At 42.7% G+C, this 20257-nt stretch overlaps 1 protein-coding gene and 1 long non-coding RNA gene across 4 annotated transcripts in view; one reads left to right on the top strand and one right to left on the bottom strand.

The window, feature by feature from the left end:
- LOC147136794 (uncharacterized) overlaps window positions 1-20257 on the bottom strand; it is an 89501-nt gene that overhangs the window by 67148 nt on the left and 2096 nt on the right. The window lies entirely within an intron of this gene.
- On the top strand, window positions 14264-17369 carry cdk5r2b (cyclin dependent kinase 5, regulatory subunit 2b (p39)). The gene has a single exon (XM_086052185.1). The coding sequence runs from the start codon at window positions 14523-14525 to the stop codon at window positions 15360-15362; it is 840 nt and encodes a 279-aa protein (XP_085908311.1). The 5' UTR covers window positions 14264-14522; the 3' UTR covers window positions 15363-17369.

Here is a 20257-nt window from a genome sequence, read left to right as displayed (position 1 = left end):
ATGCAAAAACGGTTTCTTTTTTCTTAATACTCTTTAATGAAGCTATTTTTTTTTTTTTTTTTTTTTTTTATAAAGCACTATGTGCTATTTTCCGTTTTATAAAACATTACAAAAATGTTTTGGAGGGGAACTGGAAAGTCTTCCTGACTATTGCATTTCAATCAGGATACCGTCGACATTATCATTTTGTCACGGATGTTTGGGGATCGAGCCGCAATGTTAAGCGGCCAGTCGGCTGCAGCCACACACGTTGGACGGCTTTTTAGCAGCTGACGATGATGATGATGACGACGACGACGACGACGATGATGATGATGTTGTTACTGTAAGTCCAGTGTGTTAGGAGCCAAGCCTCGCTGCGCCTGGCCATGCGGTTTATGTTGTTTTTGTCAGTGGAGCCTGTGCACTGGGGAAACTACTGTCTGCCTCCATGAGGAAAACACAAAAGTGCCCAGATTGGAGATTTCACATAAACGGCGTACATCTTTTCAAGTAACTTTGAGTCGGGCCAAAAAACTGCACAAGGGAGAAGCTGGACGACGACTCTGAATGGAAAAAAAAAAAAAAAAAACACGTCACAAGAAACACGACAAAACGCCGGCTAAGCTTTCAGGAGATTGTTGGTGTGGTGTTACAAATGACAAAGAATCATTGCGCCTGTCCAAACAATTTGCAGCAATGTGATCCCGTAATGTGGCGGTTGATATAGTGAATGATTGTTATTATTGTTCCCAACCTTGTAATTTACAATCTCACCAATCGGACTGATCCTCGAGTGAAGCTATAAATTTGGTGCCTTCACATTTATGTTTATCTGATGTCCAGGCTTAACATTAGGGCTGTCACTATTGAATCTTTGTACAATCGATTCGCCTAAACAATTCTTCGATGGAATAAATCGAGTCATCGGACGGATTTGCAGCTAGCGATGCTAAGCTAGCAGTACATAGACTGGTAGAATATTCTCATTCCTCCGGGTCATTTCATTCTCGGTGCTGGATCAAACGTCAGCCCCCGAGATTGAGAAAAGTCAATGGATGAATCACTTTAATTCTTATTTTATCAATGTGTGATTAGAAAATCATTTTGCGCGGATCATTTTTGCCTTGAGGTCAGGGCCCTCAAGACGCCAGATGAAGTAGCATCCAATTTTTCCAGGTGTCCGTAGTGCTATTTGATTGACAGTTGAGTTGGGTGTGGTTTCAGGTGCATTTGAGAGTGGAGGCAAGGGCTTGAGTTTTACACAATTTTGCAGCCTTGTCTTCCATCCTTGGAATTTTTTTGGAAGCCGCACTTAAAGGTCTTTGCACAGACCGATTTCTCAACGCAGATGAACATGTCGAGGATTGTTCAGCGTTGGTGGAAATTATGTCTTGTAAAGCCAAATTTATTGACCTTCCCCTACAAGCTGCGTCATGCACTTTGCCTCGGCCACCACCCCCCCCCCCCCCCCCCTTCCTTCACACACATGCGTAAACACTCAAAAAGATGAAGGGTCACGATTAAGCCGCTTAAACCAACGATGACTTGACAACACAGCGCAATTTAACCCCAAAACCACGGCGAGCATAATTAGCCTTGACGTGGCCTGATATTATCATATTGGCGCCTCATTCAGTCATTCGGAAGATGACGTGATCAAAAAAAAAAAATTAAATAAATAAAAACGCCGGGCTATAGCAAAAGGTAATGTTTGGGTTCACTGGAGGACAAATGTGACCCATGAAAGCTGCGGGTCATGGGAAGTTGCAATGGATGTTTGTAAAATAGCCTCTACCGCCGAGACCACAGCAAAGCGCGCCACTCGGCCGCCGCGCCGTACGTCCCGGCCGGCCCGGGCCCAGGCCACGGCAAGCACATTGTGTGTGCGTGTGCCTGCATTTATGAGGCCGAAAGAGAGACGCAAAAGAACACGCTCGCTTATGTTGGGTGGCTTGATTTGTTTTGATTGCATCTGAAGATGGCAATCAACTCTGCGCTTTATTGCCTTTGATGTCTGATGAGGCTACAGTGCAGCCGACGTAACTTCCACACACACAATCGTGGGGATGTTTTTTTTTTTTGTTTTTTTTTTAGATATGTTAGCAAGAACTAGCATAACATAGGGCTGGGCAATTGCGGAAAAAATAATCATCACGATTATTTTTGATTGATATTGACATCACGATTAATGAAACGATTATTACGAAAAGTTAGTATTCATTCAACTATTAAAACTCAGCTGCTCAAAAGTACCATCATAGCCTTATGCCCATTCAAACTTTCATGTTGAACGCTCTATTCTTTTTGCCACAAAAGAAAAGAAAAACAAATACCATCCATTCCTGCTGTGCGCGTTGGCCTCTAAGGGGCAGTGTGGTGCCCATCCCTGGTGTGCACACCGTGCAAATTTAGAAACATTTACGCGCGACAGGTATGTTCATCAGTTCGTTTTGATTTTTTTTTTTTTTTTTTTAATTGGATAGAAAAATTAAAAAAATTCAAACCGCTGTCATTTTAGTGTTATAATAATACTCCATTACAAATAAGGCATGCTATCAATGTAGCCGCCGAGGCTAACATCAACTTGTTTCAGTGCTACCGCTAGCTTAATACTAACATACAATGTAAAATCGCAGACGGGCTAACGAAAGAGCTAAGAGATGGATATTAGCTTTCTGCTAAATCTGATCTCTTCATGTCTACTGATATGAATTCGTGGATGTGCACATTGTCCACCAACCTATTACCCAAACAAAAACGTTATACTTATTTGAACACAAACAGTAGCAACATTTGCAGACAGAGCATAGAATAATACTCGTAGGTATATATATTTTTTTATCCTCTGCGAAAAACATGCTAATCACCTGCTTTCCTCATGAAATCCATGTGTCGTATTGCTGCATTTATCATTCTGCCTCCTAGTGGCCAATGTGCGTACACCAGAGGGAGCAGCACAATGCCCACTGAATTACAGTGCTGCACAAAATGTAGTGTAAACCAATTTTTTTTTAATGTTGTAATAAAATACATTACCCTGGAGGGCAGTTTGTCACTTCTGCAACCAATTAATAGTTTCACTAAGAAAAGTTGACTTGAGATATGAGGAACGAATGAAACGCGCACGTCAAGGCACCCCCGTACTCGAAGTACAAATACCCCAAAATCGACTCGAGTACTTTTACTTTGCTCCTCCCCACTGCCGCTTTCTCGACGTCGTCTTTGTGGCTTTCGATGGCTCTCATTTAGGTGGCAAGAAAACATGTGGAAGTGCTCGGTCACCGCTCGGGCTGGGAAAGCGGCGCAACAGCGACAGCGAGTGATTGTGGCGCCCAACCGCAAGTCACACACATGGCACCGAGACGCACACACATGACACGCATGCAAATGTTTGACTTGATGCCGTGGAAACGGCCCATGTTTGCTCGCCATCGTTTCTCGCGCTCTTTAATTGTGGCCCGATGGGTTTCAGATGTTCCCGCGACTGATCACTCGGGGGCCCCACCGGGCCCCGTCATGTCCTCCCAAACCACATCAAGTGTGTGGGGTGGGGGGGGGGGGGGGCCTGACGGGGAACGATAGCGGCCCGCCGCCGCCGGGTTGAAGTCCAACGGGGTGGGGGGGGGCTGCATGAGCAGCTGTTGTGCTGCTTGTTGTGGAAGACAAAATGAAGGAGTGGGAATGGGATCTTTTCCATTGTGATATAGTGGTTAACGTAGCTGCCACACACACATTTGGGGTTTTATTGTAGCAGTTCATAGTCGTGCACTAAGGGGGACTGAGTGCAGATGTGAAAGAGCTTATACATTTATTTTAAGTTGATTTAAGGCCAATAAATAATATTGATATTATTATTACTATCATAGTAGTGACCATACAGATGTGAAAAATTGGATTGGACATTATTTGTAATTACATATTTTTTATTATAGATTTTGATTTAATTATTTTTTGATGAGATCAGGGGTCTGCCAATTTCTTCCAAACCAAAATAAATTGACAACATAATTTAAAAAAATTAATTGACTTTTTGTATTGATTTTTTATGATTGATGCACTGTCCTGTTTTTATTCATGACTTACTTTTTTTTCACTTTTAATTTACCTCTTTTTGCTTTAATTTCTAATTGATTTTTTTTTTTTTAAAGGGTCTTGACCATGCAGATTTTATACATTTTTCATTTATTTTAATTTTATGGTATTTTGATAGTTTGATTTCTAAGTTTTAGTTTTAAGTTTGAATTTTAGTTTGTGCTTTTATTTTTTCATTCTTTTTGTATTTTCGAATATTCTTTTTTAATGTAGTTGTATTTTTTTTTATTTCCATTTTTAATTGATTCGTTACAACAGGATAGTGGTGCAAAGGTCATTGTGGTGTAGAAGTGGAAGCAGATGTGTAAGATTTTACAGTATACATTTTTATTGTCAAATCGTAATAAACATTTTTTTTTTTTTAAGTAATCACCCTGCTGCTTTGATCATTATGAAGCACCAAGTGATACCTTTGAATGTTTTCCGCAACAAACAGTAGTACCTACAGTAAACTGTTGATTATTCATACAGATGTCAGATATTTCAATGTCATTCCCATTCAAAATGTACAATTTCCCTTTTTGAATGCGGCAACAAACAGTAGCGGCGTGTGCGAGCTGCTTTTAGCCCTTCCCCTGCCCTGTTTCGATTGGTGCCGGCACTAGTGAAAGAACTACTTTGGCAAGTGCTTAATCTCCCTAATGAAAAGTGTCCAGCACATATTCTCCGCACCTGTTGAAGCGATGGGAGCTCATGAGTGTGGGCGTAGCAAAGCCGCATTCCAGTAATAGAGCCTTTTGGTCGCTTTGATTTGTTTTCCTTGGCTGACTCCTCGGGCCCTGGGTGAGCGCTCCGCTGGGGCACATGGGAGTGTGCGCGGCTTGCTGTCATGTCTTCCATCTTACGCACACACACACACACACACACACACGGAGGAGGGGGGCACCAAGGCAGACGTTTGGGGATACTGTGCTGCCCTCTCCCGCAGGGAACGTTTCCATTAACATAGAAAGAAAGACACTGGAAAGCAAGCATGATAGCAGTATATTCATTTGATATGGCCGCAGTTCACTTTTTTAACAGATTAAGCCGGTTCTCGTTTTTTTTTTTTTTTTTACACTAAGTACCACTTTAAAAAAATAAATAAATACAGTAGTCTACCACCATAATGACCAACATTAAATTGAGTAGCGTGGCGGACCAAGTGTTTAAGACGTATATTATTAACGTAAGACACTGTAACTTGATGCAGTTTGAACATGAACACTGCGCTCGAAGCAACACTGTGTCATATCGTCGCTGTCCTGTGACAAACGCTTATCTCCAATTTTGGAAACTTTTTTTAATTTTCACTTTAATGCGATGTCCGTAATGCGGAAACATGATTCGTGTAAAAATAAGAAAATGAAAGAAAAAAAAAAAAAAAGGAGTTAAGTGTTTTTCACATGACAGCGATGATGTCAGTTTTTGTTGATTATGGCGGCGCCTTGAGGGCAAAAGCGGTAGTGTTTTGACAAAAGACAACCACATTTCCCATGCGCGCCAGCGCGTAGTGTGGTGAAATCCTGAGCTCTCGCTGGCCTGCAAGTTGGACTGAATTACATTTCTATTTCCAGTGGCTGTGTGAAAGATAAATAGCGATGAGGTAATAAATCTAATTTTGTTCAAACAATACTTTTTTTTTTTTTTTTATTTGTTTGTTTTGGGGCTTCTGCCATGACAACAGTAACAGCGCGTGGACGTCCGAATGTGTAGTATGTAGTATGCCGTAAAGTAATTCAGGATATTCGTATTTTTTCTGTGTGCCAGGGTTGCTCCCATCCTCCTCAAAGTTGCTTAGTGCCAGTAAAAACAATACAGACCCCACCCCAGGGCATGACAAAAGTCCCATTCAACTACTTGCAAATCAATGTTTCATCAAAAGGGTTGTGAAATGTTTTTATTAAGGTCGAATTCTTGCCAAGTGCTGCTTTAAAAAAAAAAAATTTTTTTTAAGTAAAAAAAAGTTGTATTTAAATGACTCCATTCAAAAACAGTTTACCGACATGGAATTTTTTCAAACAGTTACGCGGTTTGAACATAAACACTGCACTTAAACGCAGGAATTTAAACTGTGTGTGGCTAATAAAATTCCAAATGTGTTGCACATAAAAGTTAAATACAAATTCTACGTGAATAAATGTTGCAAAACAAAATGTTCCAAAAGACTAAATACAAATGTAATGAACGTAAAAGTTTAGTACAACTTTACTCTACTTGGCCAGTGATTCTTTCATGCACCACTAGAGGGTGCCTCCAAACCGCTACAATCGGAGAACCGCTAATTTACATAATATCAGGTTTCAAAAAGAATAGTCCGCAGTTTCTTTTTTTTTCATAATCTCAAGGTATACCACCAAATAAGTCCCAATAATTATAAATACTGAAATGATCTTGTCTTAAATGACTCACATTCTGTTGTATGAACAGCAACAGGTGCCATCTAGTGGAAGAGCATTGAATTATTCTGCTGGCCACTGTGCATGACTGGCATTAACAGATCAACAAAGACACGTCATTTGGAGCAAATGATCATTTGCGGACCAATTAAGAGAAATGGGATCATTTCCCACAGCGCACTGCCGTGACATGGAAGTTGCAGGGTGTACCCCGCCTCTTGCCCAAAGACGCCCATCTGTACATTGGGCTATTTTGGAGGATGAAGGTGGAGGGAGGGCAAGCCAGCTGGCCCCCAGCTGCAGCAGCGCGCAGCTCGCCCTAATCTCACGGCTCAGGGAAAATCAAACGGCCAGGAGCTAAATGGGACTAAATGGGAATGGGAGGTCTTTCCATTACACCGCAGTAAGAATGGATATCCAAACCATTTCATTTCTCTCGGTAGCAAAATGATGACGAGCAAATCGGTGTAGACGGGATTGTTTTTGAGAAAAAAATATATATATATAGAACCCTTTGGTTGGAATGTCTCCAGAAGAAAAGATCGAGGCATAAGCCGAGAGCAAAACATAAAACATCTGCTGTGCATATTGCGCAATCCTAGCGAGAGGTTAGCGTTGGACGGTCATCCTCACTTGAGTCTCTCGTCTTCTTTTGTCTTCTGGGCTGACTCAGTCGCTCCTACGGAGCATCAAAGCCGCCAACGTTCACTTCCTGTGGAGCAGGAAACTCCCGACAGTGTCAACACGTTGGGTCAGCGTGCGTGTGAGCCTCGACATTATCTACTGTAGCCTTAATGTTGGGGAAACAAATTGGGATGTTGACAGTAACATGCGAAACAAAATTTCAGCCAACGCTGTGAGATGTGCCCCTTTTCGACCCAGTCGGCATTATCTTTTTTAACCCAACTGTTTTTATAGATTCTTCAAGTGCATGATTTTGTGGGAGGGGAATGCAGATACATTGGAAGTTGGACAACTCCTGGCAACTCAAACTCAGACTATGGGATAAACAAAGTATGCGTTGCAGTAAGTGTGTTGCGTTGATGGTGAGAAACGATGATGCAGTTGATGGAGTGAATGACAAACGCCATGTAAAAAAGCCACCGACATTCAACTCGAGCAGAGTATAGCAGAGTCATCATCGCTCCTTGTACATTTCTTTGTTGTATGTTCTGTAAAAAATAATATTTTGTCTTTTTATTTGGGCTTGGAAGAAATTGGCAGAGGCCTGACCTCGACCCCGCCAATCACTTTTAGGATGAACTAGAATAGAGGGGGAGAAACAAGCTCTGTCAAATTCTCTTCTTGAGATGAATATTTAAAAAAAAAAAAAAAAAATGATGTCATGCCCCATTTATAATTTCAAGTCTCATGAAACTTTGTGTGTATCATGCTAAAAATGAGCTGGCTTCAAGATGTTGTGCTGGACGAGATTCCTGAAATATTCCCTTCCACGGCACAAAAAAAAACAGAAAAGGTTACTAGAGAGCACAGGACAGTCCAATATCGACAGTATGAATGGATTGGAGTGAGCGCTTCAAAGTGAAGACAAGAGCTCCCTCTTGTGATCGTCAAAAGAAAAGGCCCAAATGTACTCCATTGGAATTGGATTGCCATTTGAATGTTCATATCAATATGCTAATGTGAAATCTAAACATTGTTCATAATGCCTCTAATGTGTAGAGCACTTTTATCAGGTTCGTTTGTGTGGTGGGAGAGCGTTCCGGTGGGTGAGGGGCATTATCACATACACTTGAGGACATTTGCGAAATAAGCCCAAAGAGCTCTGGTTTCAGTTACTTGAAAGGTTTGGCTAGGTCTCCTCCCAAAAAAGAAAGAAAACAATAACAGCAGCAGCAGTCCGCGTGTGTGTGAGCGTGCGTGTGTGTGTGTGCGCACATGGGTACAAGTAAGCGTAAGATGATGTGTGCTTGTGTGTGTCCGTATGCCTTCGGGTGGCTGCAGATAAGCGCATCAAAGCTTTCCAATGCTTATCGCCCCTTGTTCTAATTATAGCAGTGAGCCCGGACAGGACAGGACAGGACAGGACTGCAGGCGGCTGCAACATGAGACAAAGGAAGGGCCTGCATCCAAACACTGTGAGAGAGATCATTGCTTTGATCAGCTGTTTAACTGAATCCATTTGGAGCCCCTTTTTTTTTTTTTTTTTTTTTTTTTTTTTTTTTTTTAAATCAAGGCCTCTTTCTCCTGTGCTCCATTGTTAAATACAGGACAGTAATTGGAAGCAACAGGTGGGCTTGTTTTGACACTGCGTCCTGTTTTGTGCTGTTGCTTTGTGAGCTTCAAAGTTTCTGAAACGGACTTCTGATTAAAGGCCAGTCCACCACTGAGGGCAAAAACAGAAAGAATAATCATTCAACTGCCATTGTCATCATGTCAGTATAGTTTTTGACTCAGTCCTGTTACCCTAACACATAACGTTGACTCAGTCCTGGTACCCTAACGCCCTCGGAAAAATTCGGAATATGCCGCAGGAAGTTGCTTCATTCAAGTTCACTAATTTATGTTTCTATTCATTTCACGATATTTCTGACTAGGGAGGTTAAAATCTCCGTTCAGTCCAGCAACCAATTTGTTTTTAAATTATTCCTCTGTGTCCAACTCATCATAAGACACTTTTTTTTTCTTTTGCTTTCAACTCAGCATGAGTCTCGGCCTTGTTCTAGTGTTTTATGGTGTCTGATGTATTTGTGTGAGTATTCATTGACTGATGAATTAGTTGACTGATTAATTGAGTCATTAATTAATTGCTAAACACATTTGAATTGATACAAATGATTTATTCATTTGTTTTATTAATTTGACCGTTTTCACTGCATTTGTTATTGCATGACCGATTTTTATTCCATGTACAGCACTTTGCATGTATCAATGCTGTGACAGCCCATTACCACTACCGTTGTTTTAAAGTCCCACATAAATAAAGTTGAGCTGAGAATTTTAAAACAACAATTTGGGGCTAAATAACTCATGTGCTTAGCGTCACATGCTATTAGCATACATGCCATATGCGGCTAACTTTCGTGTACCGTATTTGCTCATTCGATATGAAAAACTCACTCACAGTCACACAGCTACAGAGAAAAATGGTGATTTGGGATGGGGTGGATATTATATTAGGGGAGAATTATTCATGGAAAATTACAGTAGGTTAGAACTAATAACATCTGGCCAAAGATACAACAGATATAAAAACTCCATCATTCCTCAGTCATGAGCGTGAACAACCAACGCAGTGGCAATGAAAGGCCACCGAGAGGCAGACTTGCTGCAGGAAAGGCAGAAAGTCCACGCTGCTAATTCGCCTCCTCCAGGACGTGGTGGGGAATATAAGCAGAGCACAGCCAAAATGATCATCGTTCCATTTGCATTCAGCTCAGTCAGCAACGCGTGTGGATCATGCAGACATTATCAGGGAGATGATAAGACTGGCTTGTCAGCATGTGCTCAACTGACTGCATGCATACATTATTTGAATTGTGTGGGTGGGATCGAAGGGATGCAGTGGCCCTGCTCCAGTACGTCTGAAATGGATCATTTTGACTTTGCTGATTATTCATGGTGATTTACTCTCCTGTATTCATCAATTGGTCTCACGGTTCACGATTGTATAGACACCAGGAATAATTCAACACTGTGTCTCCAGGGGTACAGATGAATATCGGGCCATTTTCAAACATCTTCTTCCCACTCTGTAATCCCATAAAGGATCAGAAAGCTGCTTTCCTTGCGATAATTTAAGCTTATTAAAGCAGTTTTCGCAATCCTTTCCAGTTAGCCTGCTTGTGTACGTGTTCTCAAACGCCATTCTGCATCAACAATGCGCGCATCCCGATGACGTCACTTTTGTTTTCAAACATGTAACTTTTTTTTGCTAGTGCCTTGTAAATGGCACTTTAATTGTATCAGCTTGTGTTAACAGCCAAAAGAAAAAAAGTTTGTACAATTTGTTCTCATAAAAAAAAGAATGCGAGCCACTTCTTTGAAGCCTCTCCTAAAACAGCGAACACTGGCCTCCGCTGGTTGGAGTTAGACATTGCACCCTAATTAAATCATGTTTGTTTTCCCATTCATTGAGTTATTTTAGATTGTTCTACATTTGTTGTAATGTTGAGCAAAAATTGTTTTGTTTTTCTATTTTCACCTTATTTACATGTGAAAATGTTTAAGTACTGTCTAGCTTTTTTTTTCAGTACAGATGCTTTCAAACCGGTCATTTAAATACAATATTTAAGAACAAATCAAGATCGGATGATCTGAAAATACAGATTTGGATTTTTTTTTTCTCTATTTGCCCAGCCCTCCAACGGAATAGAGAGTATACAGGTAGAGTACAATGACATGTCCCATATGCTGAATTTGTAATATTTGAGACGGTCGAGTTTTGCTGAATGTGTTATGACCCTCAGCGCTGCATGTTCAAGATGGCCGAGTTTAGCAAAGGAGCAAACACTGACACCTGTTATTACATGGGAGCAAAGTGTGACCTACAATTCTTGATTACCTCTCTGGACAAGCCAAAGGTGGTGTCTGGCAGTGTGCTATTCAAGCTAGGACCATTTGTTCTTCCCCCAAGCTTCCTAAAACGTTTGTTACCGTTTGCTCACAAGCAAATAAGCGTTTATTTCATCATACTTCCTCTCCACCTTTTTTTTTTTAATGGTGTTGTATGAATAGGCCACCTTGATGCTTCATCTCAGTGCCACATTGAGAATATGCATTACGCTCGGTCACATCCCTCTGCCGTCTTTTGTCTGACTGCGATGAAAGAGTCGTCTGTCCTCTGTTCCGGTTGTGTGCGTTTGCGTGTGTGTGTGTGTGTGTGTATGTTTGATGTGGGACCACATGCAGCCCAATCAATCAGCCTTGTGTCAAACGCGTAGCTCGGCACATTTATGGGATTATCTTTTCTCATCTTTTGCTTTTGCCATCTGGCACCTTCACTCCGTACGGTGTTTGATTGCTGCTATCGTTGAAATGGGTGGCCGCAAATGATGATTAGCGCAGTTGCTAACTGCCTAAAATGTCTGAGTAGTAAGTAAGTGCTCTTGTTCAGCTCTTTATTCCATTACTCACCATTCCAAATGATATTCACAGTTGACTGATTTTATTAAGAGGTGGGTAGTAACAAGTTACATTTACTGTTACTTTGACCTAAAAGGAACCCCGGGCCAAAAAAATATTTGCTTAAACATAGTATTCTGATGAATATCATTTCATCAATCTCAAGGCGCAGCCATTTTTTTCCTGTTCTGCCATCTGCTGTTGGCGGAAATTGACGTCAAAGTGCCCTCGGGCTCGCATTGCAAACGCCTGTCATGTTTTCTGGGTTTGGTCACAATGTGAGCATGAGGGCACTTTGAACTGCAAGCTTATTCTTCTGTTTTATGAGTTCAAGTCTTGTGGCTGAATTTGCCTCCATTTATGTTATTTTATAAAGACTACATTTATTAAGGTTTTAAAGTGATTTTGTCTACCTGAAGTTGTATTTGACATTTTGTCAACGCCTGGGTTGCAGAAATAATATGTCAGAAATTATTCAGAAGTTACTCTGTGCTTGAGTGTTTTTTTTTTTTTACTTTCTCTCTGTTACTCGAGCACTATTTTTGACAACTCTCCTTCACCTGTGCTTATGTGCCATAAGAGTCCAGTATTCCGGCTGGTAATGATGTCACCGAGTAGTACGACAGATCAGATGATGTCAACAACGATGCAGCCGTGATGTCACGGACTGGCCCAAACAAGCCCGAGCTTTGACAGAAAGCCTCCAAAACGCATTTTAAAGACCTTGATCTAACAGTTGCCGCAATTGCCTTCGGAATCCAAAATTGATGGCATTTGCATTCATATCCAAAGTGCGGAGAGCTCGCGCAAACGTGCGATCCGAAGAAGCTCGGCTCAATGTCCAGCCTGTGGGACACATTCAACCTGAGGCAGTTTGCCTCCAATGTCAAGAAAAAAGTCAACAGCCTCTCAGCCATGTCCAAACTCAAGCAGATCGAATTCATATACGACCCGAAGCTGTTTACCTCAAACGTGAGGTCAAAGACGAAGAAAGTAGCCCTGTTTTCCCACCTGAATCAAAATGTATTGATATCCCAATGGAGGGCGGCTGCATCCGCTTATAGGACACAAATGTGGACGTGGCTTCAACATCTACACTAAAGGATCTGACCTTGACGTCCGACCGACCTCCAGCGTGCAACAACCGCCAACCTCGGGCAGCTTTCTTCTAATTTGGCTTCAGTGTCTCGACTAAATAGGACAACACATGTTGTAAAAGTGAAGGCAAAATGCAGGAGGGCCGGCTGAACACCTTTAAGAACTTATTCCCTACCATTTCTCTGCAAACGTGTTCTGATCCGACTTTTGACTTCATTGGACATGCACTTTGGGATCAAATGATGTCGCAATGAAATAAAATGCATACCGACGTGATTGGATTTCAGCTTGCTCGCGTGCCACGTGAAGACATCATATTCATTGTAGTAAGTCCATTTTATGTTGTTAGAAATGCATATTGGTCAAGCTGCCACATGCAAACAGCAAAATATGTGAGCTATGACAGGGTGGACATTTTTGGCTAATGTTAGCATTGTATGAGTACATGGTGGACCTTCGCATAGCAACATGATTCACTTAGCAAGATGGCTGTACTGTTTAATAAATATATTTTGAATTTCTCAAAGGTTTAAATATGACGGAGTGGACACATTGAACATCCAATTAAACTGCATTCACTGCCAAAAATAGCTGAAATTTCACACGTTGGTCAAGCTTTCCAGTTTCTCTGAATGGAAAGGCAGTAGCTACGTAACTTCACAGCGAGGTGCCAGTTCTTCCCAAGCTAATTGGATTGGCCCTGGAATTCCCTGAGACACGCATACACTCCGACTGTAATCTGCATGTCAGATTAAAGACGGCCTACTACTCGGAATTCCAACTGGAGGAAACCATTCAAGATTTTAACTGGAAGACATGGCCTGACTGAATTACATAAGATGAATCACATTTTTTTTTTTTAAATGGATAGGGTTAATTTCGGTGTTTTGAGCATTTTTAAAAACAATTTCTCTTTGGTGACTGACACAGTACAATTTTAATTAGCACATTTCATCATTTATAATATATGTATTGACGCTGTCCTGTGAAAAACAGTTATGTCCAATTTTCATTTTTTTAAAAAAAATGTTCACGTTAATGCAATGTCTATAACACGGAAACACCATTCACGTAAAAGATTTTTTTTTCAAATGGACATAAGTGTTTTTCACATGACAGCGACGATGTAATATATATAATAATTTTAAATCTGTTCATCTTCGGGGGGCTACCCCCTGTTCATGAAACCTAGTGGCGCCCCTGCATTATCCAATTGCACTATACAGCACATTGAGAACCAAATATTTCTTGAACTATAATTGCATGGTGCCATATATGTCACCTTTCAAGCAAAATAACGTCTGAACCGCAGTGGTGCTCAACATAAATCCTCCGTAGCACCTTTATTTTTCAACGTGTATCTCAACCGCAGTTTTCTCTTATTTCCTGCATGCACTTAGCCGGTCACTATGTGTGTTTGTATGCACCCTTCCATTATCCTTTAGTCATCCCATTATGGGACACGGGGCCCAAATAGTCAGGTAATGAGTCTCAGGGCAAAGATAGAATAGGAGCTAAAAGAGTGCAGGCCACGTCTATGTAGGCTATCAATGGCAGCACTCGAGTCCACTGGGTGATAGGATCAGTCAGCGGCTCTCCGATTGGCCGGCCGCCACGTCAGTCAAGAGGCTGCGCGAGCCGGTTCGTGCGCACCGGAGACTAATCGCGGTGTGTGCGAGCATCCGATGCAGTCTTCGTTCTCAAGCGGACTATACATCGCCTTCGGAACCGACGTCGAGCGTGTTCATGGATTCCATCACGTCGTCGTGACTCTTCCACGCCGTTGTTTCCCCCCCCCACCCCCCCGCAGCCACTCCCCCCCTCCTCGCACGCCTTGGCACAAGCATCCCTTTCGCCGTCACCTCCGCGCCTCTCTCCTCCGCAGCGATGGGCACCGTGCTCTCCATCTCTCCCGCCACCAAGAAGGCGATCGACGTCGACGACAAGGGCGACAAGAGCCTCAAGCGGCCCTCCATGTTCGTGTCGCTGTCGTGGAAGAAGCTCGTGGCCAGCTCGGCTAAGAAGAGCGCCAAGAAGGTGACCCCCAACCCCAACCCGCCGTGCGCTCAGGTGGCCCAGCGCAACAGCGACAACATCCGGAAAAGCCTCCAAAGCGAGGAGCGCAAGCAGCGAGCCCCCATCCCGGTGCCGGTCCCCACGGTGCCCACGCAGAACCACAACAACAAGCCGGCGGCGGTGCAGAAGCAAGGCAGCAGCCCGTCGGTGGTGTCCCCGCGGCGGATCGTCATCCAGGCTTCCACCGGGGAGCTGCTCCGCTGCTTGGGCGACTTCGTGTGCCGCCGTTGCTACAAGCTGAAGGAGTTAAACAGCGGCGAGGTGATCCTGTGGTTCCGCAACATCGACCGGACTCTGCTGCTGCAAGGCTGGCAGGACCAAGGCTTCATCACGCCGGCCAACGTGGTCTTCGTGTACCTGCTGTGCGAGGCCACGCTGGACGACGGCGTGGCCAGCGCGGCCGAGCTGCAGGGCGCCTTCCAGACCTGCTTGTACCTGGCCTACTCCTACATGGGCAACGAGATCTCCTACCCGCTCAAGCCCTTCATGATCGAGGCCAACAAGGACGTGTTCTGGGAGACCTCGCTGGGCATCATCGAGCGGCTCAGCGGCAAAATGCTGCAGCTCAACGCGGACCCGCACTTTTTCACCCAAGTCTTTCAGGAGCTCAAGAGCCAGCGGGACTGCGGCGAGGCCAACCTGGACCGCTGACGCCCGTGGGAGGGGGCGACAGAAATACGAAAATAGGGAGGGGAAAAACATCACAGAAGAGCGGCTTTGAATGTAAAGGCCAATCCTAAAGGCTGGATATCGCTAATGCGGCAGTAGTGTGTTTAGACAGCAGGAGAATTAACTACTCGTGCATGCCATCAATGGTGCATTGCCCCCCCCCCCCCCCAACACATCTAAATGCTAATTTCATTCATAATTAGCTGCGCAGAGAATGCTCGAGGACCAAATTGGATGATTGCGGTTAAGCGCACGGGCTGAGCTGTCCAAGGTGCTGACCGCTGCATCCCCCCCCCCACCTCCCGCTAAAGTGGTGCTTTGAGATACAAGCTTAATTCGATCCGTCACCATGCTCCCAACTCAAAACACTTGCCTCTCAAATAACCTTTTTGAATGGAAAACGCTATTAAGTTGTTCCAGCCACCCCCCAAATCCATCCATCCTTTAAAAAAAAAAAAAAAAATAGAGGTAACATAATTATGATCACATTATTGCAGCTTGGCCACCAGGGGCAGCATAATACAGCCATGTAGACACAAACCACGAAAAATAGTCTCAAAACTATTGAGACTCACTAGGATGTTGTAATATTAGTCATTTTTCGCAGAGGATAAAGAATATATGCCCGTGTGTGTTGCTCCACCATTTGTGTTCAAATATGGGATGCTAAGTATTAGCCCGAGAATGTATCCCCTCCGCCCCCATTATGTGTTAGAATTAAGCTAGCTGAAGTGACTTGAGTTCACTGCTACCATACAAGTTGCCACTCGCAAGTCAAAGCAAAATAAATACAAATGAAAAATTGGCCAAATGACTGCTCATATCTTGGGGGAAGAAAAGTTGTAAATCGGGTCACTTGTATCTCAATGCGCCGCCGTAATTACAGCCACAGTACAGTGGATGGGAAATCCAGCCGAACCTTTAGCCCAATATGCTTAATATTTTCAATCAGCTGTCTGGAGAACAATACACACAATGACATTTCCTTCATTAAAATCGAATCCTAAGAAGTGAAACAGTCACACTGCTGCATGACTAGTTCAGCGGAAGTGGAGGATTTCATCCAAAGCAGCTGGGCAAGGGCCGTTTTAAAATTGCGGTAGGGTATCTTTATATACAGTGGTGCCTTGAGATACGCGTTTAATTTGTTCCATGAGGACACTCTCATCCCAAATCGTCTTTCCCCATCCAAATGAACTGCAAGGATACCACGGTCAATTGTTGGTGTCAGAATGTTGTGACGTTTACTGCCGCCATCTAGTGGCGGCGGTCTCAAGCGCACTGCCAGGTTTTTGCTTGGCGTATCGCAAGAGACACAAAAAAAACGTGTTAATCTCGTATCTTAAGGCACCACTGTATTGAGAGGAATGTATTTTTTGTTGTTTTCCAAGAAAATACTTGTGCCAATTGATTCATTGTCTTTGCCTGCTACGACATTGTTTACATTGTTCATATTTTCCGTTGTTTTCTTTGTGGGCCAAGCGTAACAAAAACACACATGAATGTTGTTTTGATTTTTTTTTTTTTGCAGACTGACAATATGTAAATATCGAATGCGAGTCTTGACTGTTGTCTCATTTGCACATTTGTGTCAGTTTCGGAGCTGGACGACAAAGAGTAGGCTTGGCGACATTCGTCCGGCTCGTCGCCGTTTGTATGATGTCGTGTGGTGAAGCCATTTCTGCGAGCGGAATGTCATGCTGCTACCTTTTTTGCACAGACGTCAGCAATCCTTGGATGTTTTTTGCGCACCATTTGTGGTCATGTACCAAAAATCCCTCACAGACGCCGGATGACTTGCTATTCGTTGATGAAATTTGGACCTGTGAACTTTTGTACAATCCGGCCGGAACGTGTTCATTCAGTAGTTTGGCCAGCGTGATACGCGCTAGTAGTGAACCGCATCTCGCTACGTGTTTATACAGTCAATGGTCAGTGCAGTTATTGTTTATGGTGACCAGGGTGAAATAAATCCTTTCAAAGATCGTCTCTCCCGCTTTTCTTTCGTGGCGGCGTACACCCTGGACTGGGTTGCGAGGCACACAAACATAGGCCGGCAAAAAAAAAAAACGGACACGCCGACAGACAACGTCAAAACGGATGCCACGCTACGCGTCACTATTAGGTAGTCGGACAATGTGGGTTCTTCGAGCCAAATCGGGAAAGGAAGAAACAAAATCACACTACTGTAAAAAGTTGTCATTAAAAACAATGAATTCACCGTTGAGTGTATGAGAGTGTTTCAGTACGTTTGTGAGCATTTCTCTTGTGTGTGAGAGCCTTTCAGGTGTGAGAGCATTTCAGTAGTGCATGTGAGGAAAAACAACTTTATTCATGTGCGTGAGTCCATTTTAATAGTGTGTGAGAGCTTTTCAGTAGTTTATGAGCCGAAATAATTCAGTAAGCGTGAGAGCGTTTCGTTATTTGTGTGACACTCATGTTAGTCAGTTATGTTTGAGAGCATTTCAGTAGTTGAAAGAGCTTTTTGGTGGCGTTTGAGCAAAACAAACTGTAATGTGTGAGCATTTCAGTAGTGTGTATTACAGAATTTCACTACCGTGTGAGAGAACTTTAGTAGTGCGTGTGAGAGCTTTTTAATATTTTAGTAGCAGAAAAAAAAACAGTAACGTGTAAGAGTCTTTAAATATTTGTGTGACAGTGTTTCAGTAGTGTGTGTGAGAGAGCATTTTAGTTGTAAGCGTGAATAAATATGTGAGTTTTTCTGTTCAGTGTTTTTAAGCATGAATAGGAATTTCAGTTGAGTGTGAGAAGGTTTCAGTGTTGTGTATAAGAGCATTTCAGTAGAGTGTGTGAGAGTTCTATCGGATCAGTGGTGTTTGAGCCCCCCCAAACAAATCTAGTGTGAGAGTTCCAGGAGTGTGTATTAGAGAATTTAAACACTATAAGAGAATTTCAGGTGTGTGTGAGCGTTTCAGTAGCATCTATTAGCGAATGTCAATATGGTGTGAGATAATTTCAGAAGTGTGTGAGAGCATTTCAGTATTGACTGTGAGTTTTTCAGTGGTGCTTGAGCAAAGAAATCTGTTATGTGACAGTGTTTCAATAGTGTGAGTGTGAGAGTGTTGCAGTTGTGTCTGTGATCAAAAAAATTGTAGTGTGTGAGAGTATCAGTAGCATGAGCAAAAACCTTGTGAGAGTAAAAAAAAAAAAATTGTGAACCCATGAGAACGTTTTAGTTGGGCGTGAGACTGTTTCAGTAGTGTGTGTGAGGACAGTGTTATGAGAGCATTTCAGTATTGTGAGAGAGTTTTGTGTAAATGAGAGAAAAAAACCGGAGAGTGTGAGAGGATTTCAGCTGTGTGCATGAGAGGCAATCCTGCAGTTGCTCATGTGAATGGATTTGTGTGAATGAGGACATCTCGTCCATGTGGGCCAGCCTGGCTGGTGGCTTCCTTCTTTTGATTGGCTACATTCTGCTGCAGTCTCAAAACTCACTCACACCCTCTCTCTCTCTCTCTCACACACACACACACACACACACAGTTTCTGTTCACAGGGACTTGTGGTTTCTATTTACAGAGCAAAATGGAAGCTGCGACAATCAAGAAAAAAAATAGCACGAGAAAGTAGAACAAGGAAATGCGCCAGTTTGCCAGTGTCCTGTCATAGAAATTCTGCAATCTCTGAATCCGAGATGCAAATGCGTGTTGAATACATCTTGAAGGCTGCTAGTTCTCGCCTTGTTTCTGTGACTTCATTGCAGATCCTGCAGCAGTCTTATGTAAGGGGCTGGCTACACTATTAGCATTCAGCCCAAGTCCGTGTCTGACGGTCTGTCTGTTTGTCCGCCCGCTCACTCACTCACTCGCTCGCTGCATTTTTCTTCTTCTTCTTCTTCTTCTTCTTCTTCTTCATCTCCATAGCAACGGCGAGAAGTGAATGAGAGCCGGACAAAGTGCGAGCAGCTCAGAGCCGAGAGCAAGTTGATCCAGAGCGCAACCTGAGCCGCGGCAAAAAAACGGGGGCAAAAAATTAAAAATAAATAAATCATGACATTTTCGATTTGAAAAGGGCTAACGTGTGTTGATATCTGCTTCCCGATTAATCAGTCGGGCCCAAATGACTATTTCTACTGCACCACTACTGCCATTTTCTACCACCGGTACAAGTACTGTACTATTACCATAAATTAGGGATGAATATTTTATCGCCATATCCACGTCAAACGTTCGCCCCATCCTGTTCACCAAAGCTAAGCGCTAACTTGTGCTGCGTCCGCTACGGGCTACACGGTATTATTTTGTGTAACCACTTGAAACCCAATTGAGTAAATTCAAAAACACACCATTTTTTTCCACTGTAGTTAGCACAAAAAAGCAAATTATATGTGCCATAACAATTATCTTGGTTGTATTTACTTCTTGCTTCAAGTTCTTATTTCTTTATTCGTGAAAGGCACTTTTCACCACAGCAAAACCTAAAATATTTTGTTGAATTGCCCACCTTAAAATGTCATCAAAGTTTGTTGCCTTGAAATTTTGAGTTCATACAACTACTACTAGTGCCACCTTCACCACCACCACTACTACTACTACTTAAGAAGAAAAAAAAAGAATAATAATCAATCAAAAGCAATTCACTCTCCATATACCTGCATGTAAAAATCCAGATTTTTGTGTGTATTTACAGCGTACAGTATTTAAGGACACACAATTTTTGTAAAGTCAGTAAAAATCTGCAGTGTTCACAGAGGAGACATTAAAGGAAAACAAAATTAGCAAGCTCGGTATTTATATGTCCATTTCCTGTAAGGCTAAATGTCCCGCGTCACAAGAGTGGGGAAAAAATACACGAGCAAACGTAAACAAAGTAAGCGGACACCTCATTGGGATTATTTCTATTTTGCTGTCTTGCCC

Source organism: Filicampus tigris, chromosome 14 (genome assembly GCF_054856515.1).
Source record: "Filicampus tigris isolate MCC_2025a chromosome 14, RoL_Ftig_1.0, whole genome shotgun sequence".
Lineage (NCBI taxonomy): Eukaryota > Metazoa > Chordata > Actinopteri > Syngnathiformes > Syngnathidae > Filicampus > Filicampus tigris.
This window is presented reverse-complemented; position numbering and strand designations above follow the sequence as displayed.

Excerpts from the sequence above, each read along its gene's own strand:
- cdk5r2b (XM_086052185.1), top strand. The coding sequence starts at position 14,523 with ATGGGCACCGTGCTCTCCATCTCTCCCGCCACCAAGAAGGCGATCGAC.